Source organism: Triticum dicoccoides, chromosome 2A (genome assembly GCF_002162155.2).
Source record: "Triticum dicoccoides isolate Atlit2015 ecotype Zavitan chromosome 2A, WEW_v2.0, whole genome shotgun sequence".
Taxonomy (NCBI): domain Eukaryota; kingdom Viridiplantae; phylum Streptophyta; class Magnoliopsida; order Poales; family Poaceae; genus Triticum; species Triticum dicoccoides.
In genome coordinates this window covers 182,361,045-182,375,929 of record NC_041382.1, presented here as the reverse complement: position 1 = coordinate 182,375,929, position 14,885 = coordinate 182,361,045, and the positions used below count along the sequence as shown (strand labels likewise).

Genomic DNA, 14,885 nt, shown 5'->3' with positions numbered 1-14,885 from the left:
ACAACTGGGAGAGAAGCAAAAGTTTTCCTGTCGTTTGGCTATACATGGGCTCTTTGCTTTTCTGTTGTGTGTTTGCTGCGTCCATGGGCAGGGACACAGGTACAACAGGCCAAACAAACAGCAAAAACAAAAAACAAACAAACAAGCAAAGCCCACACCATAAGCCCATCATGGATCAGGGAGGGATGCTAAACAGGCCTAATCTGTCAGGGGTGACGTCAGCCGACTGAGACTTCGCGAAGTCTCAGTCGACTGAGACCTAGACAGTCCCTGGAGCCACCTGCTGAGGAACTTTGAGATGGAGATGATGTCGCCGTTCCCCGGGACGGACTGGAACGTGGTCATGCCGGGGCCCAAGCGGAAGGCCATGGTCCGGTACAGCAGAAGGAGGATGTCAGCGGCCGCCTAAATCACGAGCTGATACATACGCTACGTGTATCTACTTCATGTTGCATGTTTACTTTCTCCTCGCACCAATAAATTGCCGTTCTAAAGTAAGTTAACCGTTGCGATTGAATTATAGGAGTACTGTATTAAGAAACAGTAAAACTGAGCTAGCTACGGCTGCTCACAACGATTTGACGCTCTAAACCGTTTGATCGGCTCACTCGTCCTGATCGTACCGTCATCCCACCTCATCCCACGGCCTTTTCTACCAATCCAACTCGGGCGTTCTGGTCGGCCCAACGTTAATGGGCTGCTGCTCCAGACAGCGACCTGGGCGCCCTCTCGTTCACGGATGCATCGCACTGCCCGATCATGAATAGACGGTTGCGATCAGCGCTTGGCTATGGAAGCGAGCGAGGCACGCGTGGGCTGATGCAGCTCGCCGCCGATTTGGGCGAACCGTACCTCAACTCCTTGTACAGGCGACGGTGGTGGCGGCAGCTTTCTCTTACCGCCACACGCCCTACCAAAAGCCTAGATCCGATGGCCACGAGCTCCATTGCCTTGTCCTACCATCTTCGATCCTTCGTCCGCAGGTAGCAGCTGGCTTCCCGGTGGCCTCCTTTGTTGTTAGGTTGCTTGCTGCAAGGGAAGAGGAGGGGAAGGAGAGACAGTGACATTGTGCCGTCGTTGCAGCGGCCGTTTAGCTTCCCGTACAGATCTCATTCTCGTCAGCGTGCTTACTATGGTCGGGGAGACAAACACACATAGGAAGGTGCAAGCGGATGAGGTCCCTTTTCCTTCTGCTTCCTCTCCCCTAATCAAGGGGACGTGTGTGTTTTCCTGAAGTGATTTTGCTAGACCATGAAGATGGTGCAGATTACAGCCTCCATTTGGTTTTGTGAAGGTAACTTGTTTACTGCATTCTCACCGATCAGTTCGAGTTTTGTTCCATAGTTTCCATGTTCGTGTATAAGATCCAACCCTTTTTTTTTTCTTAACGAATCGAGTCATGTTCATGGTGAGTTCATTAGTAAAGCACCTGCGACTGGAGTAATGATACTAAATTACTAATATAGGCACAAATATGTGCATAGTGAGTTCAGCGTCATCTCTCATTTTCATATCTGAGGTAACCCAGTGACTATATATCTATGGTGACTTTTTGTTGTGCCTGCTCCCTACCTTGATCACTATTCTCTTGTAGGTGTGAAAGAAATACAATGTACTCCTATGTAGGAAGATCTTACATATTTGATCCCAAGGTTTCTTTTATTGTTGTTTATTAGCAGTTACTTCCTCCGTCACAGTTTAGAAGGCATAGTTAAATTTGCGTGCGTTTCCACAATAGACAAGGTTTAGGGCGCATTGCATTTATGTCTAGTAGCTAATTAGTACTCCTATATACTATTTCTATATGCATGCATAGTGTGAATGCTATTTTCTAGCCCATCTCATAACCAATAGATAACCATCTAGGTCCCAGAGAATTTTCAAGCGCGTCTTCTAAACCGTGACGGAGGGAGTACCATTCTTCAATCATTTCCAGAAGGATGTCAAAAACATTTCCTAGATGATATGTATTCCAGATCCTGACTTATAAACGGTCAATATAGATGGAGCTGAGTACACAATTATTATACTTGCATTTGCTTTCTTGCCAGACCAAGTTATTTAGTTATGATACAAATATCTTGCAATGGGTGTGTTAGACACTTGATCAAACAAATCTTTTCCACATGCCCTATCTCGGTGAGGGCACTTTTCTACATTATCCTTCCTTGGTTGTTCAACTGCAAATGCAGACAAAGGCGTTGATGAATGTCTGCTTTGAAATTGTATATTATCTTTTTGCTGGTAATATATTTGTGCTAGAACATAACCAATGTTAAGAATTCAATTCAAGCATTCATGTGTCATGTAAGTCAAATCATCTTTCTCTATGGATGTGGACCGTAAAAATTGTAATTTTGAAATGTTGAAACTACATAATTTTTTCTAAATTTACTTATTTTTTTTAAATGGACGAGCGTGGCAACGCGCGCCTTTATGGTCTAGTTTGTTCGACAAGCCAATGATGGAGCGCCTTTCGTGAGAGTGGCATGTATATACAGTGGTGAGCGTGTGTGTACTATAGCTGAGCACTTTAAGACTTGTCAATGTATTATACCGCCTCTTGGCAAAATACCAGGTCGATCCATTTTTATTTACTTCGCATACTAGTTTTGACTGAAGTCAAATTTTATAAAGTTTGACCAAGTTTAAAGAAAACAGTGTGAACATTTACAGCAACAAATATATATGGCGTGAAAATATGTGGTGTATATATTACTAATATAATTTCCCTACAAACTCTTAAGTCCAAAAAATTCCAGGAATTTCAATACCAAACTGTTTGGACGCCGATGGTTCATTATTCTCAGGTGGACAGTGTTTCGTGCGGTACAAGTATCTAGTCTGGTTCTGGTTGTATTAATTGGGTCAGCCCACAATTGTGCTAATGTGAAATGCTCGTAAGAAACATGCAAAATGAGGCAGAGTATAGATGGAGTTCCCTTGCCTATAAAAAATAAAAGAAGTTAAAAGGTCATTCCCAATGTGTGTTCGTTTGAAGAAACTGTGCAAGTTTTTCTGGTGCGAAGATGTGTCATCATGATATTTTTGTAATTAATGATGTGAATCGGCCGACCGGCAGGCTCTCATGCCGGTAGAACGCATGTGCTCAACGCGTCTCGTAGGGCCCACACCATTCCCTTTCCTGTGGACCGTGTGCGTGCACTTTGTTGTTGTTTTTTTAAGGGAGACTATATCTAAATACTTTAAAGACTTGACAATATATTATGCCGTCTCTTAGCAAATATAAGACGTAAATTTGATTGTAATTCAAAAATTTCTAATTCAACCAAGTTCGTAAATAATATAAACATCTATAATACTAAATAAATGCACTGCCAACACCCGCAATTGTGCTATGTGAAATGCTCGTAAAGAACATGCAAAATGAGGCAGATTATAGATGGTGTTCCCTCGACTAAAAAAATAAAAGAAGTTAAAAGATAGTTCCCGATGTGTGTCCGTCTGAAGGAAGTGTGCAAGTTTTTTTGATGCGAAGATGTGTCTATCATAATATTTTTGTAATTAATGATGTGAATAGGCTGACCGGCAGACTCTCACACCGATAGAACGCACGCGCTCAGCATGTCTCATAGGGCCCACGCCACTCTCTTTCCTGTGGACCGTGTGTGTGCACTTTGTTGGGTTTTTTTTTGAGTGAGACTATATCGAAACACTTTAAAGACTTGACAATATATAGCAAAATATAAGACGTAAATTTGATTGTAATTCAAAATTTTCTAATTCAATCAAGTTCATAAATAATACTCCCTCCGTTCGAAAATACTTGTTCGAGGAAGGGGAAGGATTTGACCAGGACTTGAGCCCATGACCTCATGGTCACAAGACAGTAGTTTTAACACTGCGCCAAGGCTCCCCTATAATAATAATTAAATACACCACCAAAACATATTTCATGGCAATATCCACGGCTACTGAATTCATATGCTACTGATAGTTTCTCTACAAACTTGGTAAAAAAATAATTTGTAACATTGTACAAAATTTGCTATGTCTTGAAAAGGAATCCCTATTACCAGAGTTTCATCTCGAACACACAAGGGTTTATGAAGTTGTTTGCAGGGAAGCAGCACCAAAACAGTTCAGAGCACTGAGTTCGATTTGAAGCCTACGCCAGTTCCTGCAATTAAGTTTTAATCATGTGACCTTCCCGTTTAGCCCACGGGCTTGTAATAAAGGTAGCTCGTGCTTATGGCTGCTCATGGTGCAAATGCACTGGAACCTCGCCTACTATGGGTGGAGTCAGTGCTAGTTGCGCAATCTGGTGATAGAAAATTTTAGCTTGGATGTGCTACAAACGTATCCTTGGCCACTTTCAAACAAATAAGTCAAAAAATAGTTTGTCCGATTTGTGGAGCAGTGTAAGTTCCAGAAATAGTTTGGTAGATTTGTTGAAACAGAGAAAGCTGTTCTCAGTAACCTGCCATAAATTTTGCACTGTACTTCAGCATTCAAACGATAAACATCAATAGTTATTCCCTAAGGATTTGCTGGATTGCAAGTAAGATATAAGTATAACAAGAAAAGATGAATATCAAAACACTCATTTACTCAAACCTCTTAATTTCAAATGCCCAAGTTGTTGAATTCAATATTTGCAGTAAGCAGATTTCCTATCAACACCAACAACAAAAAGGGTCAAAGTCACCAAAATTGCACTTGGTTGTAGCATCACCACCGATACCCTGTTGAAAAGAATATATATCTACAATGCCACCATAATATTTTCCCCGTTACACTTTTTAGGCAGATTTCAACAGTATACTAGCCATATTTTGTACCCATTAGACTGGTGAATTTCTTCTGTATATGTATTCTAAACCAATATGAAGCTCGTCACGGGAACTCCAGGTTGCTACCAACTATAGAACATCAAGGCAATGGAGACAGTAATGGTTAAGAATTCTCTCAACAAGACTGTTGGATTCAGGAACCAGAGAAGATGTAATGCTGTTCCAGAAGTGGAAAGTGGTAGAGTAGTTCAGAATCCTGGAAAACAGAGCATCATGTTGTGCTCTTTCAGCCGTACTGTCTGGTTCTGAGAAGTACCTGCAGTACATCAATACTGCAATGAGCATGCATACCACAAATTTAACCAGTACTATCTGAAGAAAAAAGGGTTACTTCATGTTTTTTGAAAACAAGTCCTTAACAATCTTAAATGCAAAGTAGTAAACTTCTTTCGCGGGGGTAAATGCTAAATGCTAAACTTTTGGAATGGTTGACATGCATCAAGTCCAGAGACTGAATTTTGCAATAACTGTTCAGGATCAAGAAGCATATTAACAAACATTGTTGCAATTACAACTCGCAAGAGCATCAGAGTCGGAAAACATGAAGCTATGTTCTGCAGTAGGAGACAACTTTGGTGAAACAAACAGGTGGCAAGAGGAAAGAGTAATACAACATAAGTGTAAATATTTTAGTTGGTAAAGTTCATACTGCTGGCTGAGATCAAACCTTGATGTATAGACTAACATTGTATAGCTTACAGCAGAATATTACTTCCAAATAGTAAAGCTGAACAAGTTGGCTGGCCATGGAAGGACAAATGGATGGACAAACTACATACCTATTGATATCCGTAGAATTTATGGGGTAGAATGTAAATGAGGGTTCCAACTGTATCTCAAGGTGCTCCCTATTTGGATCACTGTCAGAATGATTTCTTATTACTCTTGTCATAAGTTCAGCACCATTCCACTGTATGAGAGTATCATCATATGTTGAATACCATTCCTTCAGGCACTCAAGCAAGAATGGGCTGCATCAACAAAAGTAATGTATGAAACTGGGTTAGAAGTATTAGAAGAGCTTGAGAATGTTAACTCGTTGTTCAAGCCATTGCATTTGACACCAAGCATCATAAAACACTTTGTGCTACAATTAAATTTTGCATGTTCAAGTTGTTAATGCCTTCACAGAACATCCAAAAATTTGCTTTTAGGATTTTGTGTTGTAACTATTTGTGTCCCTGTTACATGATAGGATAGGATTAACTTTGTCTGATTTTAATTAAGCTAGCCACATTTCCCAACACCAATACGGCTAGATGCAATTACAATACATATACTCCATATTAGTAAACATGGCTGTATTATACAACTCTAATGCTTATGACTAAAATATATCGATTAGATTTTTCCTGCAAATCTAGCAGTTATTGTCTGCACCATCATAATCTACACCCACCAGTAAGCTATCTAGATACAGTATTTCTTTGTTTCCTCCAATTAAGGAATTTCTGGCCTCTGGGAGCTATGTGAAGGTTTTTCTAATATCTTTCAAATGACATAATAGATGACACTTATCCTATATACTTAAAGAGTTGATCCCCACCACTTCTATTTAACTCGACATGCCCGCATGCCACCTCATCAACCCCACTAATTTTATTTCTCTGATCCTCTCTACATGCATGTTCTTAAATAGTTGAAACCCACTATTTATTTTTCTAGAACATGCAAGCCCTCCACATCATCAAGCACATGCAAGACCTCCATATTTCATTTTTCAACATGTCCAAAGCCTTAACATCATCAATCATATGCAAGACCTCCACATTTCATTTTTCAACAAATGCAAAGCCTCCATATCATCAAGCCCATGCAAGACCTCCACACATTGTTACAAATATCGGCCAATTAACTGCAGTTAACTGCTATTCGGCCCCCCTCCGCCTCCGATACGAGAAAGGCCTATTCGGCCCATTAACTGGGAGGCCCAGTTAATCTGTCTGACAAGCTGATTTATCGGTTGTCAGGCCAAATTATCGGCTGGGCCGATTAACTGGGCATCATATTTTGTCCCAAAACTACTCTCCTATGCCTAGAATGTACAAGTAGTACTGTTGCTGTGCTACTCTCCTTTGATGTTAGATAGTGATGTACGATTACTGCTGCTATGTTGTTGTTGTTGCTCTTCTATGTATATCTAGACATCATTAGAACATTGAGGTAACACTCTTCCTTGTTGCTATGTAGTCTAGGATTGCATATTTACACATTCAGCACAATGCATGTTGCTATGTAGCCGCGGATATATAGATATGGCCCTAGTTAACCTACCGATAAATGGGTTACCAATATATTCAGTTAAATGGCTGATTCGCCAATTAATCACTTGTCAGCCCCCGACCGATATGGTATCACAGATATCCTGAACAGTGCCTCCACATCATTGACTTCTTAGCAACAAATCATTTCACCTAAGCTAGAAAATGACGAGCCGCTATAATGTGCAGTGGCCCTCCACGTCATCAATTGTTTTAGCCAAAAAATTCACTTCGCTGAAGCTAGAAAACTATGAGTCACTATAAAGTGCAATCACCTCTATATATATGGCGAAATATGGAGAATATTATTCTTGTATATTCTTTTTTCCAGAATATGCACAAGCATGCATATCATCTATTAAAGGAGTGGCAAATAAGCCAAGTTACATCCACTACCTTTTTTTAATTCTTCATAAGTTTATTGCTATAAATTCCCGCAACAATGCATGGGCATTATCTAGTTTATCCAACTACCCTTAAAAAGAGATGGATTGCTAGTATATAGTTGAACAATTTATGTGACTTCGTAATTCAAATTGAAAATTCAGGTATGTGAAATTCCGTCCTTTGAACATCTGCGAGTGTTATGGCACGTCATTAATTGAATTACATACCAAGACAACAAGAACTATGACCTAGGCAGACCAAAATCGGTGCCTAATTTGTACGCATGAATACATAGGATACCATTTGAGATGTAAGGGAAATAGTAATAAAAAAGGAAATGGTTATGTACGAGATCACATGATACTATTATTACCTCTGTTTTTCAAATGCCAATACAGCACCACTGAAACTGGAACCTCTAGAAACTTCTTTTACAGTACCAATAGAATTTCGGAGGGATTTCAATGGTTTGAGTACAATAATATCAGAGTCAAGGTATATACCACCGTATCTGCATGCAGAACATAGATCATATATCAATATTTTGTCCTCAAAATAAGAAGAATTGAAACTGTACTCATGATTACATTTATGTTCTCACGGCACCCGACTCCTCAACATTCAAGTTGTTTATGTATGTATATACCCCTCCCCTATCTCCCTACAACCCTAGTACACCACACAAGTATACACATATACCATTTTTGGGCCCAGTGAAAAATGGAAGCTCACCGAAAGAAAGTCTCACATAAAATATTTAACGATTAACTATTTTTTCGTTGAGATCAAGGGAATGTTGATTATATGCAATGCACCTTTCAATCTTATGTTCTTTATTATCTATTCATCTACGAAAAAAGATGGCAAAGTACAGAGAACAGAGAACGGATGTTTACAGCTGAATCAGGATTGATTATTAGTTTATGACAGTCCAAGATGAAATTTGTTCTGTTTTGTTGTGCTATTTTAGAAGCAGTTTTAGATGCTTGAATCTTCATTTCATGTGACAATTTAGAAACAATTATGTTCTTTGGTTTATGACTATTTATGTACTGCTACATGTTAGTTGTACACTTGTACTTTTAAGTTCTAACTGATCTGGAGTGTTGTTAGATTTAACAACTAGCTGGGCATCTGCTTTCAATGGCATTGGGGGTCAACTGTTTCCAAATGAAAGGCTCTTTTCGTAACTCAACTGTTCTACCTGACTATTCATTGCTCGTGTATTCTACTTGACTATTCATTGCTGGTTTGTTCTACCTGGCTATTCATTGCAGGTGCAGATTCATCCACGACTCTACATGGATATAATACCTTTTGAAAAGCATAATAGTTCCATCTTTTCTCTAGATTATTTTAACACTGTCAAATAAATTATGCATGTAATCAACAAATGTTGGCACTAGTATGTAGTACTATTATTGTCTTACCTGTAAAGAGCAGCAAGGCGTACTAGCTCACTGTAATGCAAGGGGTAATTTATTGTTTTCCGCCATTCATACCACACCGATGCAAAAATGTGGGTTGGTGTGCCCTCCAAAAGTTCATCAAGATTTGGCACTGCAACTGCAACCTTGTGTCTGAAAGAGGAGAAATCAACTATGAGTGATGATGCAGAGACAACTGTAGCGAAAACAATTATTCATAAGATCTACAACATGAAATGCACATTATATTGGTGGTCATATATACGCTAAATACAAGACGGTGTTCAGAATATTGAGTTCATATGTAATTCTAAGCAAATAGACATTTTAGCTTGGCTGTATGATTTAGTGAGAATTTAACTGCGGGCACATGATTTGGCTCATTCACATGGTAGGATACTACTCCCTCTGTAACTTCTAATATTAGACGTTCTTTGACATTATGACAGTGTCAAAAAACGTCTTGTATTAAGTTACAGAGAGTTACTAACAACACAACTCGATGTCCTACTTGTGTCTAGCTGAAAGCTTGACAAGGCCTATTTAGTGTATCCGGACACCCAACCACTCGCATATAGAACGGGGCATTCAAAACCAGACAGGGATTCCATCTCCTATGGTTGCTCTGAGGGTCCAGTCCACCTTAAAAACTAAAAAATGAACTGCCACTAAAAAATGGTGAAAATGGGGGGCATAACTAAGAAGAGAAGATTCATGACGTTGAATGGTGCACAAACACCAAATAAGATCAACAAATTGTAACAGAGCTCAGTATATAAACATGGCACGGAAGGGAGCAGACCGATATGAAACACATCGATATTCACGGCAAAAGAGGGTGTTGTGAACAAACTAATACGGAGGAATAACTCACAGAAGAAGGGGAACAAAAGGCGGTCACATGGCTTGGGCTTCCCTCTAAACAGGTAGGCATGGACATTCAGCAACAAGGTAAACATCCGTTGGCGAGAGGTCGGATGGCAACACATGAAGCTGAATGAAGCTATATGAAGGAGGGCACCGGTCAAGGGAGAAATGGGTCAACAATTGCAGGAGAAACAAGTCTAGAATGGTCAAGGAGGACGACAACAGAACTTGACGCACTAGGGACTATTTCAATCCTTGAACTCAAAGATAAGTGCACCATTCTTATAGGCAGTAGCCCTAACAACGTAACTACAATAATGTGGATTCTAACTGCAGATAAAAGGGAACTACTAATCAACCAAACGTACAAGTAATGGACTTCTGCTGCCAGTTGGCATTTGGATTGCTTGCCCATATGGCTGGACAGAATCGTCATCAAATAGAAAAAGAATCCTCTCCAAACTATTTGAACATGTCTATCTCAATAGCCATTACAGCTGCAGCATCTTGCCGTTGTTCCCATGGGCTGTAGCTAGTATAGCTGATGTTTCACATGTTTACAGCACAAGTATAGATGATATCTTAGAAGGATGTCATTTCAGCGCAGAAAACACATCTGTACATGGATGGCAAGTGAAAAAAATACCGCTTTTGAAATATTATAAGATGCAATGACTATTCGGAAGATCTCAAATGTCTGGTAATCAAGCAATAAGTCACCAAAGGAAACCAGCCACTCATTGTTTATAAGGCAGTAAGGCGGCCTAAGGCGAGCACCACCCGCTCTGACGCCTAAGCGCCTAAAGCGGGCATATTTGTAAGGCGCTGCCAGGGCACCTTATCGCCTAAGCAATGCCTAAGCGTCTAAGGTAGGACGCCTTATAAACAATGCAGACACTGAAATAAAAGGTAGAAAATTTCAGATGGTAGATAATTTAAGATGATCCGATACTTATGCTACTTACTTTATGGGTGGGTATTCAGTTGTACATATGTCATACACTCCATCAGGAAAAACCACCTTCTCTTGGTAAATCATTAGTTATTCATCTAAAGAGCTTCCAATATATTAACATGTAAAATTCGTGATATGGCATATGCTTTAAACAAATGCTCGAGCACAATCTTCAGAAAGAACATGAACAGATTAGCTATGATTTGGGAAACAATCCCTTCCAGTCGACCGAACAAGTCTTGCGCCGGTCGAGTGTGCGTCGTTCGATTCCATCAGATCATACACTCCATATCCATGCAAATCGGTTCAGCGATGCTCACGCCACCTCGCTCGTGTAGCAGCACGTATTCGATGGGACCCACGAGAGAAGTCTTCGTCCGTGCCTTATCCGTTCCGGGCCATGCGCCTCCACTCGTTTCCTTTCTTCCCCAGCTCCTCTCCTGTCTCGATTCCTTCTTTCACAGGAAGCACCGAAGCACTCTCCATCTGCCCTCCATGGACGAGCTCCCCATGTAAAAGCCGTTGTCCAGTGAGAGTGGTACAGATGTGGCCGCGGCCTCCTCCTTTTTTGTCTCTTCCCCGTCCAAGCAATTGCTCCCCCCCCCCCACCCTCTCCTCCCTGCTGCCGACGCTGCTGGGGCCTGTGGTGTCGCCGGGTGGTGGTCCTGCTATTCGTTGCAGACGGTGTTGCAATCTGTGGGTGGCAGTGCTGGAACCAGCCAATGGCGATGCTACAACCTTGGTCGTCTTTTTGCTGGAACTGACGGCCACTGGGTGCTGGAATCGACAACGGCCATGCTGGAACCGGCGGGGGCAGATGCTGCAACTAGCCATGGAGGTTGTTTGATCCGGCAGTAGCGGATGCTAGAACCAGCAACTCATGTCACGACCGGCAGTGGAAAAAGCTGCAACCTGCGTTGGCCCATGCTGCAACCGTGATCGGTGGAAACTACAACAGGCCATGGCGAGCTGAGACCTTGTGTGATGGCACCGGGGTTGCGCGGGGGGACTGCCGGAGCTTCCGGTGGTGACCACGGCTAGGAAGGGTGCTGCAACCACGATGCCCCCATGCTGGAACCGGCACTCGCCGTTGCACCAACCGGCTACGGCATGGCTATGGCTACGACCGGTGGGCTGGTTGCTGGAACCGACAGCGCGATTTGCTGCATAGGGGACGGAACCACGCGGGCGCCAGCGCTGCAACTGTCGAGCCGGCAAGGGGCCCCGGTGAGCCGATGAGTGGCGCCATGGAGCCTACAAACTGGTGGCCACGGGGGAGACGACCAAGCAAGGGCTACAGGAAAACTGCCGCTAGCCAGAAGATGGTGTGCTTGAAGGCTTAGCGGCTGAATCCTGTGGTTACGAGCGCGCGCATCGTGCGGCTGCGCGGGACCGGACGAAATTTGGGCCGGTCGTCCCGCCTCCCGCGCCTAGCATTCGTCCTATGATTTGCTCTTTTTGGAATGGTAATCGAGCAATAAGTCACCAAAGGACACCAGCCATTGAAACAAAGAGCCTTCTCAGATGATTCACTAATTGATGCTGTTTACTTTTGTTGGGTATTCAGTTGTCCATATATGTGTTCGTAACACTCCATTGGTAAAAAACCATGAGCTTCCAGTATATTAACCATGTAAAATTCGAGATATGGTTTATGATTTACATATAAAATTATAAATACTGCAGCGCAAACTCCAGAAAGAACAGGCGCACATTAATTGTGTCTTGCTCTTTACAGAATCCTCCTTGGGATTCCAGACAATCGATTATGTATTTATGGACTACTAGAGAACGGATCTTGCTGACCTAATATGCAGACTGCAACCATCAAATTACCTTTTGGAGTGGATAAATCTAGAAAAGCAATCAAAGTTGCAGCAAACAACTACGTGGATAGCAAATAGCAAAGGTTAAAGCACCTAAAGGTGCGTCATTTGTGATATTTAAGAAAGTTAATTAATTCAGACTAGGTCCGATCTGTATCATCCACCCATAGCTAGCTGAGATATCACTTGATGTGCCAATGCTGAGCAGTAGTTGCAGCAAACAACTACGTTGGATAGCAAATAGCAAAAGGTTAAAGCACCTAAAGGTGTGTCATTTGTGATATTTAAGAAAGTTAATTAATTCAGATTAGATCCGATCTGTATCATCCACCCATAGCTAGCTGAGATATCACTTGATGTGCCAATGCTAACAGAGCTGGGGAGCAGTAATCTAAGAGGTGAGGGTATGTTTTTATGCTTGTACAACTAATCAAGCGAATGTTAATAGTATAGGTAAACAGAATATAATACTTTAAACACTACTTGTGTGGCGCTGACCAAATATGCAAATGCAAGCACAAGAAAGTACCATTATCCTACTCATGAATACTTTATTGGATGGCTTGGGGTTCAACTAGTAATTTATTCACCGATTAGTAAGGAATAATCTGGGAGGATAAGAACACAATTAGCTTCTATATGCTAAGAAATAAAACAGCGAAGACAATATTCTGCACAGGTGTGGACCTAAGCCACTTTTAATCCAAGGGTTAGAAAAGAGATTGGCTATGTAAAGGGTGGGACTAGAAATGCAATGCCAGAGACTAGGGATTTCAATTCCCTTCAATGACAGTCTCTACTCAGTACATGTCCATTTATGCCAGCAATAGTTCTAAAACATGGTGTTCGTTCCCCAGAAGTGACACATTTCCTCAAACAGCTGGTAAATATACTAGTACAAAGAAAGAAAAATACCGTGTAGCACCAAGTGGTTCTAGTTCTAGTTACTTCACGCTTTTATGTTGGAAGTATTATCTTTCTGTAGTTTGTTATTCACAGTTAGCTAATCTCATTAATCAAATACTAGTTATTACGAACACTACAAAGTTGTATGACTTCAGCTGTCACTCGCAAATTAGATCTAAAGAAGCATCAGCGAATAAACAGGTTATGAAACATACCCTTCCTTCACAAACTCATGGAAGGTCTCCAGCTCCAGCGTCTCCGACAGCATGACCACACAGGCATCAGGATGCTGCAGGAGCAAGCTCCCGAGCCCACGCTGGTGCCGAACACCGTACGCCCACTGAGGGCTGTTCCATACCATGAACACCCTCATGGAGCACTTCCCATGCTCGAAGAACCTTTCCATGAACTCCGAGAACCCCAAATGTGGATCAATTCCTGGAAAGTGTCCCCACCTCCTAACTTCTTCCGGCTCCTCCTTCACAATGGATCCTACTCCATGCTCATTGTCAGACGACTTGAGGCTCCGCCGGGCAAAATTCTTGGATGAGCCTTTCTCAATTTCTGAGATGAGCATCCGCTGCACCATGCGGTCGCCACGGGTGAGTGAAGTGAGACCAGGACTGTCTGGGTCCTGGAGCAGAGGGTGGTTGCGAGGATTGAGGAACTCCAAGTTGGACCTGAGCATCCGATCGCGTCGGAGGTAGTCTGCCTTCCCCTCCAGCCACCGCGCCCAACCAGAGCGGAGCCGCGTCTCGCTACGGCCGGAGGCGGGCTTGAGGAGCAGCGCGTCCTCAATGCCGCTGATGGACGAGATCTCCACCCGCAGCTCCAGATCCACAGGCTCGTCATCGGATCCAAAGGCGGCGGCGGCGATCCGACGCGGGGAGTCCAAGTGGGGGAACCCCGCGGGCGGGGCATCGCCAGCGGGGGGAAGGCGGAAGGGGAGGCGGGCGACGCCGGCGGCGTGGTCCCAGAGGAAGGACGCGGCGGTGGTGGAGGCGGGCACGTCGTCGGCCGCGTCGGTGGCGGCGGAGGAGTCGTCCTCGTCGAGCACGTCGAGCTCGTCGATACGGTCGTCGTCGGTGGTGGTCACGGCGGCGAGGGTGAGGTCGGGGTCGAGAGCGGCGGCCACGGGGTCGTCATCGTCGTCCGCGAGGAGAGCGGTGGAGTTGGTGGCGGCGGAGTCGGTGGCGGAGGAGCGGGACGAGGAGGAGAGGGGGAAGGGCGAGGAGGAGGAGAGGCGGGAGGGGAGGACGGCGAGGGAGAGGAGCAGGAGCAGCGCCGCGGCGACGGCGCAGAGCTGCGGGCCGAGGCCGGAGCGCCGCCGGGCCGGGTGCGAGTGGGAGCGCGGCAGCATGTCGCGGTTGGAGGGATCCTCTCCCCTGCAACCGCAAGGCTCCGCCGCGCGCCTGTAGCTGCGTTTTCTTGGTGTTTAAACC

At 43.4% G+C, this 14,885-nt stretch overlaps 2 protein-coding genes across 3 annotated transcripts in view; one reads left to right on the top strand and one right to left on the bottom strand.

Moving 5' to 3' along the window:
* Positions 1 to 517, top strand: part of LOC119354101 (obtusifoliol 14-alpha demethylase-like) — a 10,228-nt gene extending 9,711 nt beyond the window's left edge. Inside the window, exon 3 of the mRNA XM_037620804.1 lies at positions 268 to 517. Within this exon, the coding sequence (XP_037476701.1) occupies positions 268 to 409 (142 nt within the window). The 3' untranslated portion in view covers positions 410 to 517. The remainder of the gene's footprint in view (positions 1 to 267) is intronic.
* A 4,032-nt stretch (positions 518 to 4,549) lies between these two features.
* LOC119354100 (uncharacterized protein At4g19900-like) overlaps positions 4,550 to 14,885 on the bottom strand; it is an 11,377-nt gene continuing 1,041 nt past the window's right edge. Inside the window, exons 2-6 of one of the 2 annotated variants that reach the window (XM_037620802.1) lie at positions 13,659 to 14,821; positions 8,893 to 9,042; positions 7,836 to 7,973; positions 5,594 to 5,785; positions 4,550 to 5,070 (exon numbers count right to left, since the gene is read on the bottom strand). In XM_037620802.1, the coding sequence (XP_037476699.1) occupies positions 4,884 to 5,070; positions 5,594 to 5,785; positions 7,836 to 7,973; positions 8,893 to 9,042; positions 13,659 to 14,803 (1,812 nt within the window). In that variant the 5' untranslated portion in view covers positions 14,804 to 14,821 and the 3' untranslated portion in view covers positions 4,550 to 4,883. The remainder of the gene's footprint in view (positions 5,071 to 5,593; positions 5,786 to 7,835; positions 7,974 to 8,892; positions 9,043 to 13,658; positions 14,822 to 14,885) is intronic. The other variant, XM_037620803.1, reaches the window with a different exon arrangement.